This window comes from Oncorhynchus masou, chromosome 25, assembly GCF_036934945.1.
Source record: "Oncorhynchus masou masou isolate Uvic2021 chromosome 25, UVic_Omas_1.1, whole genome shotgun sequence".
Classification (NCBI taxonomy): domain Eukaryota; kingdom Metazoa; phylum Chordata; class Actinopteri; order Salmoniformes; family Salmonidae; genus Oncorhynchus; species Oncorhynchus masou.
Window position 1 is genome coordinate 25,557,271 of NC_088236.1, and position 14,051 is coordinate 25,571,321.

Genomic DNA, 14,051 nt, shown 5'->3' on the forward strand with positions numbered 1-14,051 from the left:
CAGAACGACTGATCTGTGTAAAGGAAAGAATGAATGGGGCCATGTATCGTGAGATTGAGTGAAAACCTCCTTCCATCAGCAAGGGCATGGAAGATGAAACGTGGCTGGGTCTTTTAGCATGACAATGATCGCAAACACACCGCCCGGGCAACGAAGGAGTGGCTTCATAAGAAGCATTTCAAGGTCCTGGAGTGGCCTAGCCAGTCTCCAGATCTCAACCCCATAGAAAATCTTTGGAGGGAGTTGAAAGTCTGTGTTGCCCAGCAACAGCCCCAAAACATCATTGCTCTAGAGGAGATCTGCATGGAGGAATGGGCCAAAATACCAGCAACAGTGTGTGAAAACCTTGTGAAGACTTACAGAAAACGCTTGACCTCTGTCATTGCCAACAAAGGGTATATAACAAAGTATTGAGAAACTTTTGTTATTGACCAAATACTTATTTTCCACCATAATTTGCAAATAAATTAATTAAAAATCCTACAATGTGATTTTGGTTTTTTTTTTTTCTCATTTTGTCTGTCATAGTTGAAGTGTACCTATGATGAAAATTGCTTTTTTGCCCCACTGTGTGATGTGTATATATATGCCTCTCAAGCGTTGCTGCATAGCTATTTTCAGGTCTCTCCAGGGACGTGTGATCGGGTTCAAGTCCGGGCTGAAGCTGGGCCACTTAAGGACATTCAGAGGCTGTGTGGTTTGGGTCGTTGTCCTGTTGGAAGGTGAACCTTCGCCCCAGTCTGAGAACCTGCTCCAGGTCGCTCAGGACTTCATCAATAATCTTGCAGTTCTTGGCTTCGTTAATCTTTGCCTTGATCCTGACTTGTCTCACAGTCCCTGCAGCTGAACCTCCTCCCCCCACATGATGCTGCCACCACCATGCTTCACCGTTGGGATGGTGTCATGTTTCCTCCAGACGTGACACTTGGCATTCAGGCCAAAGAGTTCAATCTTGGTTTCATCAGACCAGAGAATCTTGAGTCCTTTAGGTTCATTTTTGGAAAACTCCAAGCGGACTGTCATGTGCCCTTTTACTGAGGCGTGGCTTCCATCTGGCCACTACCATAAAGGCCTGATGGTGGAGTGTTGCAGAGATGGTTGTCCTTCTGGAAGGTTCTCCCATCTCCACAGAGGACCTCTGGAGCACTGTCAGTGTGACCATCGGGTTCTCATTCACCTCCTTGACCAAGGCCATTCTCCCCCGATTGATCAGTTTGGATGGGCGGCCAGCTCTAGGAAGAGTCTTGGTGGTTCCAAACCTCTTCCATTTTAAGAATGATGGAGGCCACTGTGTTATTGGGGACCTTCAATGCTGCAGAAATGTTTTGGTACCCTTCCCCAGATTTGTGCCTTGACACAATCCTATCTCGGAGCTCTACGGACAATTCCTTCGACCACATGGCTTGGTTTTTGCTCTGACATGCACTCTCAACTGTGTGACCTTTTTATATTGACAGGTGTGTGCCTTTCCAAATCATGTCCAATCAATTGAATTTCCCGTAGGTGGACACAAATAAGAATGAAGTTGTAGGAACATCTCAAGGATGATCAATGGAAACAGGATGCACCTGAGCTCAATTTAGTCTCATAGCAAAGGGTCTGAATTCTTATGTAAATAAAGTATTTGTTTTGAACTTTTGATAAATTTGCAAAAATGTCTAAACTTGTTTTTGCTTTGTCATTATTGTGTTTGTGTATATTGCTGAGTTATTTTGACATTTTTTATGTAATCAATTTTAGAATAAGGCTCTCAAGTAACAATGTAGAAAAAGTCAAGTGTTCTGAACACTTTCCGAAGGCACTGTATATTAACATGCAACGTTTGGTCACTGAGACCCTTTGTCTCAACTCCTCTTTCTCCCTCTCCACTCATTCCTCCCTTTCTCTTTCTTCCTGTTCTTCTCCTCATCCAGGTGGGAGATAGGTGTTTTGAGGAGGGCATGTATGATGCTGCCAAGCTGCTGTATAATAATGTGTCCAACTTTGCCCGCCTGGCGTCCACGCTGGTCCACCTAGGAGAGTACCAGGCTGCTGTAGACAGCGCCAGGAAAGCCAACAGCACACGCACCTGGAAGGAGGTGCACCTTGACATTTCTACACACATTCTGCTCTATGGGGAAGAGATAGATGGAAGCTCCATTTGTTGGGCTGTGTATCATGACTTGTTTCTCCCCCCCAGGTGTGTTTTGCGTGTGTGGCTGGGGAGGAGTTTCGGTTGGCTCAGATCTGTGGTCTTCACATCGTCATCCACGCTGATGAACTGGAGGAGCTCATCAGTGACTATCAGGTAAATACACTTTATCATTCGCCTGATGAGGCCCTCCATAGTTTACTGTCAGGTGTTTACTGTTTTCAGATACTTTACAGACACCTGAAGTATCTATGTTTTGTGGTTAACTCACGTTTGTCTCTGTGCATCAGGACCGGGGCTATTATGAGGAGCTGATAGCCCTGTTGGAGGCAGCATTGGGTTTGGAGCGCGCTCACATGGGCATGTTCACAGAGCTGGCCATCCTCTACTCCAAATTCAAACCCCAGAAGATGAGAGAACATCTGGAACTCTTCTGGTCCCGTGTCAACATCCCTAAGGTGTGATGTATGTGTGGCTCTGAAAATATTTATTGGAAGTAAATATTTCTCTCTCCCATATCGGTCATGTCTGTTACCTCACTTCCTGCGGTTTTCCAATCAGGTGCTGCGAGCGGCGGAGCAGTCCCACCTGTGGGCGGAGCTAGTGTTTCTGTATGATAAATACGAGGAGTATGACAATGCTGTCCTCACGATGATGTCACACCCTACTGACGCATGGAAGGAGGTGCAGTTCAAGGACATCATCGCCAAGGTAACATGACCTCCGCAGCCCTCTCTCACAAAACAGTTGAGAACCTCACTGAAGGACTAAAAGTATACTAACCACAACTGTAGCCAATCGCTCTCATTTTCTAGTTCTTTCACCTCTCTTCACAAGGAACTTCATTGTGTTGTATGACTCTTTCTAGGTGGCCAATGTGGAGCTGTACTACAAATCCCTTTCCTTTTACCTGGATTACAAACCTCTGCTGACAAACGACCTTCTGACCATACTGTCACCACGGTTAGATCACAGCCGGGCAGTCACATACTTCACCAAGGTAATCAATCAAAAAAAGTCATTTAAACCAGGAATTGAATGAATGTAAATAAAAAATGGAATCGCACAATAGAACACTTTCAATTTAGCCAAAGTCCAAATAATGTGACGTCTGTCTCCAGATGAACCAGTTGAAGTTGGTAAAGCCTTACCTGCGGTCAGTCCAGAGTCACAACAACAAGGGAGTCAACGAGGCCCTCAATAACCTACTGACAGAGGAGGAGGACTACCAGGTGTGTGTGTGTGTGTGTGTGTGTGTTTTTGTCCATAGACTCTGAGCCTGATTTGTCTGCCTGTGTTGTCTATAGGGTCTGAGGGCATCGATCGATGCGTATGGTAACTTTGACACCATTGTTCTGGCCCAGAGACTGGAGAAGCATGAGCTGATTGAGTTCAGACGCATAGCAGCATACCTCTACAAAGGCAACAACCGCTGGAGACAGAGCGTGGAACTCTGCAAGAAGGACAAATTATACAAGGTAAACATTTTAGATACTAGCTGTTCCTGCCAAACCAGCGTCTGGATGCAGACACACTGCTGTGCACAGGCTTTTTGCACTGAACATTTTTGTTGTTGGACCCTTTAACATTTCTCTGACTATAGCCTGATGCGGACACTGTTTCGCTTCGTAGGAGGGGAATTCTAGTGAATACATTTGGCCAACTGCAACCTGTTGAAATAAGTGTCTTCAGTTTTCTCCTCGGTAGCTTTTCAGCTTTGCAATAGTATGTAACCACTGGAGCAACATCTATGAGAATCAAAATGTTCCCGAGTGGTGCAGCGGGTACTGCATCGCAGTTCTAGAGGCGTCACTACAGACTGGTTCGATGTCCCATAGGGCGTCGCACAATTGTCCCAGCATCGTCCGTGTTACGGTTTGGCCGGGGTAGACCGTCATTGTAAATAAGAATTTGTTCTTAACTGACTTGCCTAGTTAAATAAAGTTTAAAATAAAAAATATCCGTACCTTCCTCTGTCAGCCTGTCTCAGGATGGGATGCTGGATGCTCTAGACACCCTGCTGTAGTTTCAAATCAATCTTTTAATCGATCCCAAATCAATCCACCAATCAGTCAATAAAGCCCCCTCTTCCTGTGTGTGTTCGTCAGGATGCAATGCTGTATGCTGCCGAGTCTATGGATGCAGAGTTGGCTGAGACCCTGCTGCAGTGGTTCCTGGAGGAGGGTAGGAAGGAGTGTTTCGCTGCCTGTCTGTTTGCCTCCTATGACCTGCTGCACCCTGATGTGGTGCTGGAGCTGGCCTGGAGACACAACATCATGGACTTTGCCATGCCATACTTCATCCAGGTCATGAGGGAGTACCTCACCAAGGTCTGTCCTGCTGTAAACACAGCAAGCACAGGATGTGTCCCAAATGGCACCCTGCCACTGCTTTTGAACAGAACCCTATGAGCCCTGGTCAAATTGGTGCACTATATAGAGAATAGGGTGCCATTTGGGACACACCTCACATTTGTTTTCAGTGGGTGAAAATGTTGTAAAATATAAGATAAATAATGAATCTCTTCCTGCTAACAGACAGGGTTTAGAAATGAAGCAAACTTTTGGCAATACAAATGAAGAGGAAAGTAGTGGAAAGTTTACTTAAAGATGTGATAATGCTGCTAGGGAATGCTTTCACTCGGTTTCTTTTCAAAGGCTAGAATGATTCTGTACAATTATACAACTTGATTATTTTGTATTTTTCCACTAAGTTAAAAACATGAGCCACTAAGTTGGGGAACCCTAGCATTCCTCTAGAGTTAAAGCAATCTCTCATGACACCACTTCCTGTAACCTTTGACCCCAAGCCATGTGAGGTCAAAGAACTTTTGGTTCTCTTCCAGGTTGATGAGGTTGCGGAGAGGGTGACGGTCTCTGGATCTTTATTTCTTTCTTTTTTTGTTCTGTCTGTTTTCTGTTGTAACCTACCATGGTAGAACAGTGTGATATTGGAGGAAGTGCTGGCCAGCCCTGGTCCTAGAGAACCCTGCACCTCCTGTGAAGTTATGTTCCAGCCCAGCACCAACACACCTGATTCAGCAAATTGTGTTTCGAGATTGAAGTCTGAATCAGGTGTGTAAGTGCAGGGCTGAAACAAAAACCTCTAGGCATCAAGCACATAGAAACCATGTGTTTATCATTCCACTCCAGTCATTACCATGGGCCTGTCCTCCCCAATTAAGGTGCCACCAACCTCCTGTGCTCTGGGACCAAGGTTGGCCACCCCCGGGTCTCCTCTAACTGCTAATCCCTGACTGCTTGCTCCTAGTTAACAGTAACGCATGATAGAACATACACCGGTAACGCGTGGTTGAACGGTGGGGTAGACCGGTAACGCGTGGTTGAACGGTGGGGTAGACCGGTAACGCGTGGTTGAACGGTGGGGTAGACCGGTAACGCGTGGTTGAACGGTGGGGTAGACCGGTAACGCGTGGTTGAACGGTGGGGTAGACCGGTAACGCGTGGTTGAACGGTGGGGTAGCTTGCGAGATTGTGCCCTCGTTAACACACAAGCAGGAAAAACATGTGGAAATGCTTGAACCAATTTCTCATCTGTAGTTCTGATTTCTGGGTTGTCTACTACCTCTAACACAGGAGTGACATTACCACCAGCAATATCATTCCCTAGTAGCAATGTGACTCCTGATACTGGCAGTGTAGCCACTACACCAACACAGAAACGTCCTGATACCAAGTCTGACACTAAGTGGACCCAGTGTAATGGTACAGGTACGGTTTGTCTCTATCCCCTGTAATATGACATGCGAGCCACAATACGTTTCAGGAGACCAGGGTAAAGCATCAGTAATGATTACTGACTGCGCCGCCCCGGTGTCTCGTAGGATTTGGATAGACTTTTGATCAGCTTGTTCTCCTGTTAAGGAAACACAACCGGCAGAGATAAACGGAGCATAGACAGGATCCGTTTTCTCAAATGCTGAATCAATAACTCGATCCAATGGATGAGCCAAAGACTCGACTAAACCCAAACTTTTCATTTTTGGGGACGGTGACAGGGATTGTTTCGGTTTATTTTTCAAAACTGGGCAGTCCGCAATCACGTGACCCTTTTGGTGACAGTAAAAACATTCACGGATTTCATGAAAAGGCTTAGGGTTGTTAGAGGAAAAGCGACCTGAACGAGGAACTGATGACGTAATCGTCCGGCCTTCAAAACGTGGTGCATCAAAGACTGTCTTGTGTGTCAAAGCGTACTCATCTGCCAACACTGCTGCTTGGGCCAATGTCGCCACTTTCTGTTCATTTAAATGAACTACAATTCTATCTGGGAGGTTGCTTTTAAAGTCCTCCAACAGCACCAACTCCCGAATATCAGCAAAGGTGTTAGCTTTGCTGGCTGAACACCAGCGACTAAACAGAGACTCTTTGTCCCTAGCAAATTCAACAAATGTACGGTGAGATGTTTTTTTGTGGTTCCTGAAGCGCTGCCTATAAGCTTCAGGCACCAACTCATAAGCCCGCAACACGGTAGTTTTAACTGTATCGTAGTGTAAACTGTCTTCCAGGGAGAGAGCAGCTACTAATTCCTGGGCTTTCCCAGACAATTTACATTGTAACAGGAGCGGCCAAACCTCAAGTGGCCAATGCAGCGCAGCGGCCACACGCTCAAACGCAGAGAAATAAGAATCAACTTCCGACTCTCGGAATGGAGGGACTAAAGCTATGTTTTTACTCACATCGAAGTGGGCTTGATGATGAGCAGCTTGTGGAGTCGCACTGGAGGCAGCTTCTATTTTCCTTATTTCAAGTTCAAAATTCAATTCTCTCTATCTTTTTGCTCCATTTCTAACCGAGCCAGCCTCACCTTCAGCCTAGCAGTCCCATCTGAACGACCCGAAGCAGAAGATAAAGGATCAATGTAAAAGGGGGCAATGTAAAAGGCGTACGAGGAACCCCTTCCTCCGCCTTGGCATCAGATGGTCTACCCGTCTCCTCTCCTTGCAATGAGAGAATCCGTTCTCTCACTGAACCCTCCCTGACTAGCACCAAAAGCTCAGCCTTTAGGACTTTCTCAGGGACAACAAATCCATAATGGTCAGCTATAGCTATAAGGTCTACTTTACGAAACCCCACCAAACAATCAATAGAGGGCGCTTCACAAAACTTGGAGATGGCTGAGGCAGCCATCTTATACAATGCAGTCTCCTGAACACTAACTAAACAAGTCATCCAAACTCACAACCTACCATCACACCTCAATCACTAACCACAGAGAGCTCAGAGCAGCAGGGTCCGGTGGGTTTAATGGAAAAATTCCGGATGAGCCCCCATTATGTTGGGAACGCAACACCCTGCTACAACTAAACTCTCCGTGAAGTGAAAAAGGTATGGACTGTAGGTGCAAGAAAGAATGACAACAGGCAGAATGTGGTACCGTTTACCAGGACTTTATTCCTTCACACGGTAATATGGGGAAAAGGGGCTGGACGGAACCAAAGCAAAGAAAGTAAATCTCAAAGCCCCCCCTCTCCTATCTTACCTGCCTACCCACTACTTACCTAATTTAGCACCACCTGGTGCCCTAACCAAAATACAAGGGGGTGGTCCGCCCAGGTCTTACCTAATAAGCTCTATTTGAGCAACAAACTCACTAAACATACCAACTCTCAGCAATGAACTCCCAGCAAAATGTCTAGCAAAATCTCTAGCAAAATATCTGCAATGACCTCCCAGCAAATCTACCTCTAGCAAATCTACCTCTAGCAAATCTACCTCTAGCAAATCTACCTCTAGCAAATCTACCTCTAGCAAATCTACCTCTAGCAAATCTACCTCTAGCAAAATTCTCTGCAATGACCTCCCAACAAATCTCTCCCTCCTGAACAGAACACTGGCATTTATATAGCTTCAGATTGAATGGGTAATTGGAGACAGCTGTCTTGACGAGGGGGCGGGGTCAGCTCTCCAATTAGCCCTGGAGTCGACCAATCAGCTGCTTGAGGGATTTCAGGAAGCCATTTCCTGAAATAAACACATGCAAACATACAAACTACAACACATAAACTGGGGAACGTAACAATCACCAAACCATTGTTGAAGATACATATTTTTTTTCTTTAATATGGCAATCCTCTCTCTCCACAATTTGACATTTGCGCATTTATACAGCAAATCAGCAGTCTGTTCACTAGCTCCAATCAGTGTACATTTCACTAGCCAATCTTTTGCAGATTTTTTTTTGCAAGTGTGAAGCTACTGCCTCTGGCTGTGTAGAATAATCCACATAAACTCTTCCACAAAATGAGTGACAGACAAAACATTACGAAATCTGGCCAGATAAGTTCCAAGTCAAGGTCGAGTCTTGAGTCAAGTTATTTTTATTTTCTCTCAAGTCTTGAGTCATCAAATTTGTTACTCGAGTCCACATTATGTGACTCCAGTACACAACTCTGGAAGGTGCTGTGCTGTAATCCTCCACATCAGTAGTCAGCTCGCCTGAGTGTCAATCTGTTTGTTCTATTATGCCAACTCCTTGTCACATATTGGCCTGACAATGACAGCAATGGAGTTGGCAATAGTACTAACAGATCTGGGACCAGGCTAGTAGTCAGCAGCTCCAGGGCTGCAGGGTCTGCTGGTTTCCTCTGTACTCACCTGGTTAGCTGGGCAGCAGATGAATTGTCGCAGACAGTGACGCTTCCTGGATTACTGGAGTCGCAGACCCCTGCTGCAGATACAGATCTGTTGTACTATTCTCATATAGCTTTAACAACAGCATAGTGCACAGTACCACATGGTGAGAATATTCCCTAGGTATACAGCCACAGACAACCAAATGCACCTCTCCCACACACTGTCTGTGTGTCCCAAATGGCACCATATTCCCTACTAGCTTTCTACACTTTAATGATTTGAATCATAAGAGGAGGCCTGTACTCCCTTATAGTCTCTTTCCCCTCTGCTGCTGAAATTCTTACCATTACACTGCCAGTTTATGTTGTAGTTATTCCATTGTAATTGTTCAGTTGGTTTTATTTAATTGGCTGTACAGACCGGGCACATCTCTGTCACTTGGAGCTATTACTCATAAGACATTACAAATGGCCTTTGCCGTTTGGAATAACTTCAAAATGATTTAATTGCATGAATTTATGATTATTAATAATACTTTTATTTGTATAGCACTTTTCAATAGAGGCAACAAAGTCCTTCCCATCATAAAATTATACAATAAAAAGTACTAACAAAGACTGGAGGAAGGACAATGAAACAAAAACGCTAATAAATCATACATGAAAGGGTCCTCAGTGGGGATTTAAAGAGGCACTGAATCTGCAAATCCATTCCAAAGTCTAAGGGCCCTAATGGCAAATGCCCAGTGTTCTTTTATTTTCAACCTAGACTTTGGAATGGTCAATTTTGCCCTGCCAGAGGATCTCATGCTGTGTCCTGGCTCGAAAGGGAGATAAATGATCTGAGATATAGGATTGGGCTAAACCACTCCTAGCCTTAAACGTGATTAATACAATTTGAAAATCGATTGTAAAAGTGACTGGTAGCCACTATAGAAAAGCTAAAAACCGGTGCGATATGGTTACATTTCCTGCTGCCTGTTAAAAGTCGAGCTGCAGCATTTTGAACTACCTGTAGATGGAGTGATTTCTAAGACGTTTACAAGGAGTATTACATGACGTAAATTAAACATTTCTGTTTGAGTCTTGAATACATCAATCCTTGCTTGATTTATGTTTTATTTAGCCTTTATTTGACCTTGTGCTTCTCACACTTCTGAAGCATTGCCTGGGAAGATTGCTGCACATTTTACTTTAACAAAATGACCACAAACTAGCCTTGGATAAGATAGCAGTTAAATGTACCGCTTACAGTAAAAAGGAAAATAAAGATGCATGCTCTTAACCAAGCAAAATACCTTTGATAAACAGCTCTAGATTAATTGATGAAATGTAGCATTTTGCTAGGTAAGGAGTGGCCTGTAGTAGAAGCATGCTAAGTTATGATTTAGGTTTGTCTGTTTTGCTCCTGGACTGAGATGTTTGTGTTTTCTAAGATTGGATAAAAGTGGACTGTCAGTATCTTGGCATGGACTGAGCTTCTCCTCAACAGCAGACGCAATGAAATGCTAATAAAGAGTAGTTTTAGAGTAGTTTTAAAGACGCTTCCTCACCTGTAAGGAAAGCTGTAGTGAAGTTTCTCACCAGTTCCGCATGACATCTTCTCTAAGGCATCCTCACTGTAGAGCTATATACTAGTCTATAAAGTATGATATTGAAAGGTGTAGTGTATAATATTGTGTGTAGTGTTGTCTTCATGACAAAAGTTAACACCGATAAATTAATTTCTGTCTGCAGAACATTAAGATTTGTAGTTTTTTTTTTTTGTTGAATATTTTGTTGTTGTCTAGTGAGCTCACCCATTAGGCGACTGACTGGCTCCTCTCTCTGACTCCTGTCTTACCCTCTGTTCTCAGGTGGACAAACTGGAGGAGTCAGAAAGCCAAAGGAAGAATGAGGAAAAAGTCCCAGAACCCACCCCCATAGTGTTTGGTAGGTTTGGTAGTGCAGTCTATGATGCTTTTAAAATCCCAAACTGGCTCCAGTCCTTCTGCTCCGGTTCCTTCGAGCCTGTTAAAGGAATCCTCTGTGGTGGGGAATGAGTCATGGAATCTGAATGTAACGCTAGAAAGCCGGCTGTGTGTTAAGGATGAAATGTAGACAACCCTGTATGTATAACTGTGTGTGTTTGTGTGTACACATACAGGTCAACAGCTGATGTTGACAGCAGGTTCTGCTCCAGTGGCTCCCCAGCCAGGATATCCAGGAGGCTATGGATATGCTGCTCCAGGCTATCCCACCCCGCCCCCCTACAGCTACAACATGTAGACCACCCCACCCCCCCTACAGCTACAACATGTAGACCACCTGTACCCCACCCAGCCCCCTACAGCTACAACATGTAGACCACCTCTACCCCACCCAGCCCCCCCAGCTACAACCCACCTCTACCCCACGCCCCCCTACAGCTACAACATGTAGACCACCTCTACCCCACCCAGCCCCCTACAGCTACAACATGTAGCTACCCCACCCCCCCCCTACAGCTACAACATGTAGACCACCTGTACCCCACCCACCCAGCTACAACATGTAGACCCCCTACGGCTACAACATGTAGACCACCTCTACCCCACCCAGCCCCCTACAGCTACAACATGTAGACCACCTGTACCCCACCCCGCCCCCCTACAGCTACAACATGTAGACCACCTCTACCCCACCCCGCCCCCCTACAGCTACAACATGTAGACCACCTCTACCCCACCCAGCCCCCTACAGCTACAACATGTAGACCAGACCAGCCCCCTGCTACAACATGTAGACCCACCCCACCCAGCCCCCTACGGCTACAACATGTACCCCAGACCACCTGTACCCCACCCAGCCCCCCTACGGCTACAACATGTAGACCACCTCTACCCCACCCAGCCCCCCTACAGCTACAACATGTAGACCACCTCTACCCCACCCCGCCCCCCTACAGCTACAACATGTAGACCACCTCTACCCCACCCAGCCCCCCTACGGCTACAACATGTAGACCACCTGTACCCCACCCAGCCCCCCTACGGCTACAACATGTAGACCACCTGTACCCCACCCAGCCCCCTACGGCTACAACATGTAGACCACCTGTACCCCACCCAGCCCCCTACGGCTACAACTAGACCACCACCCCACATGGGTCCATGCATCTACAACAAATGACACACGGCTATTAGACCACCTGTACCCCACCCCCTGTTTTGTGTACCCCACCCACTACTTTTGACCAGGGCCAATACCCCACCAGCCCCCCAGGGCCAACATGTAGTGTTCCAGTCAGAAGTAGTGTCCTATATAGGCTTTAAGGTGTCCATTGGGGTTGCAGATCATGTAGAGCATGAGGCCCCAGTAACCCCACATCCCAACCCCTCTTATCCAACCTGAATCACACTTACCCTACACGAGGATCAAATACATTAGATGCAGCTTGCTTATGGATTCAATATGGATTCCCTGCCTTGAAACCCCTAATACACAATCTCTCTACTCTGTGAGACACCTAGTCCACCTCTGGACACTCCAAACCTCAACCCCACCACCACCACACCCAACTCAACCAAAAAGACCTCCTCTTTGCTCCCATCTCCTCTCACTCCCCACCTCTTGCTCCCTCTCCCTCTCCCTCTCCAATGGACTAGAGCAAGGCTAACTGACCCCTCTACTTAGGCTGGCCTGACCAGCTCCCCCCCCCCCATTCACCACTGCACAGCATGGCGACAGCTCTTAGCTCCTAGAGAAAATAGCTAACAGGTAAAAGCTAACGTACAGTACACCACTCTGTCCAGGTATATTCTATCACTGTTCCATAGACTGTATCAACCATAGAGCAGCTTTTTAAAATATTTGTTTTTCTAGAGATGATAATAGAGTACTGGTAGTGAAGACTTTTACTGAGGAGCCAGAGAGGGAGTGGGTGAAGGGCTCATCACGGAGTGCCCCTGCCCTCTGAGCACAGCTTGGCCTTGTACAGGAGGTGTCAACTTTGAGTCATTTTTCAAGTTTGTTTCACGACTCTCTCCTACGTTTGTTTCACGACTCCTACGTTTGGTTCACGACTCTCTCCTACGTTTGGTTCACGACTCTCTCCTACGTTTGGTTCACGACTCTCTCCTACGTTTGGTTCACGACTCTCTCTCCTACGTTTGGTTCACGACTCTCTCTCCTACGTTTGGTTCACGACTCTCTCTCCTACGTTTGGTTCACGACTCTCTCTCCTACGTTTGGTTCACGACTCTCTCTCCTACGTTTGGTTCACGACTCTCTCTCCTACGTTTGGTTCACGACTCTCTCCTATGTTTGGTTCACCACTCTCTCCTGTGTTTGGTTCACCACTCTCTCCTACGTTTGGTTCTTGACTGTTTGTTCAATGGTTTTTGTTTGTCCATCTGAACAGGTACTATGTGTTGAAGACGCAACACTATACAGTACTATGGACTAGGAACACCAGTTATTGGAATTATGGTGTACTTTTACTGTGTGTAGTTTATCAAGCATGTAGGGATATGTTGACAACACCAAGACTGGGAAGGTTTGCATTGATTCTCCTCTCCAAATGCTCATGTGCTTGCAGATAATATCTAGGTTAACATGGATGTTTGGGTCTCTCCACTTAACACTGTGATATATGGTACACGATCCCACAGCTCTGGAGTTGATGATGATGTGAAACATAACTGCTATATGCTGATGTCTGTGCATGTGCTGCCAAATATATAATGCTGTAACAATGCAACCAGGAGCACAATGTCCATGTTATGCATTTAATAACAAGTATTACCTATGTTGTGTTCAAGGCTGAACACTTGTATTTTGAAGCCTTTACTGTCCCACCACGGACACCAACTAACAGGGGGGTGAAGGAAGTCCAATATTACACAAAGGAGAATAAAAACATAAGAGGGAATAGAACTCCTGTATATCCCTGTGCCAGTGGTCCAGAGTTATTTAATGTACTGAAGAAACATTGTAGAATTGATGATATGTTGTGATACTTAAAGAAAGAAGTTCAGTATGATAGAATACCATACAGTATGCATTGTATATAGTGTATTGTTGTAGTTGGTCATAAACATGATACTTAAAAATAAAATAAAAATGACAATATACAAAAAGAGCAGAATACAAACAAACTCTTCAGAACGATTGCTTGCAGCAGCCATCATTCTAGGGTTTGTTTTCTTCCTGTTCAAGTAGCACATGTCTAGTGAGAATATTCTAGAAAACTACCGCCATGGTTTATGTGTAAATCTGGCCTCATGCATCCGGAGCTGTGCCATGATATTGTACAAATGTTGGCTTGAGGTTTGTAGAAAACACTGAAATCTGACCTGTGTACAC

General features: G+C 45.5%; 1 protein-coding gene across 1 annotated transcript in view; it reads left to right on the forward strand.

The window, feature by feature from the left end:
* LOC135513969 (clathrin heavy chain 1-like) overlaps positions 1-11,089 on the forward strand; it is a 33,250-nt gene extending 22,161 nt beyond the window's left edge. The window contains exons 23-33 of the mRNA XM_064937026.1: positions 1,914-2,078; positions 2,180-2,287; positions 2,422-2,589; positions 2,693-2,842; positions 3,000-3,131; positions 3,253-3,363; positions 3,439-3,609; positions 4,240-4,461; positions 10,583-10,658; positions 10,873-10,970; positions 11,005-11,089. Coding sequence (XP_064793098.1) covers positions 1,914-2,078; positions 2,180-2,287; positions 2,422-2,589; positions 2,693-2,842; positions 3,000-3,131; positions 3,253-3,363; positions 3,439-3,609; positions 4,240-4,461; positions 10,583-10,658; positions 10,873-10,970; positions 11,005-11,028 — 1,425 coding nt within the window. The 3' untranslated portion in view covers positions 11,029-11,089. The remainder of the gene's footprint in view (positions 1-1,913; positions 2,079-2,179; positions 2,288-2,421; positions 2,590-2,692; positions 2,843-2,999; positions 3,132-3,252; positions 3,364-3,438; positions 3,610-4,239; positions 4,462-10,582; positions 10,659-10,872; positions 10,971-11,004) is intronic.
* The last annotated feature ends 2,962 nt before the right edge of the window (positions 11,090-14,051 follow it).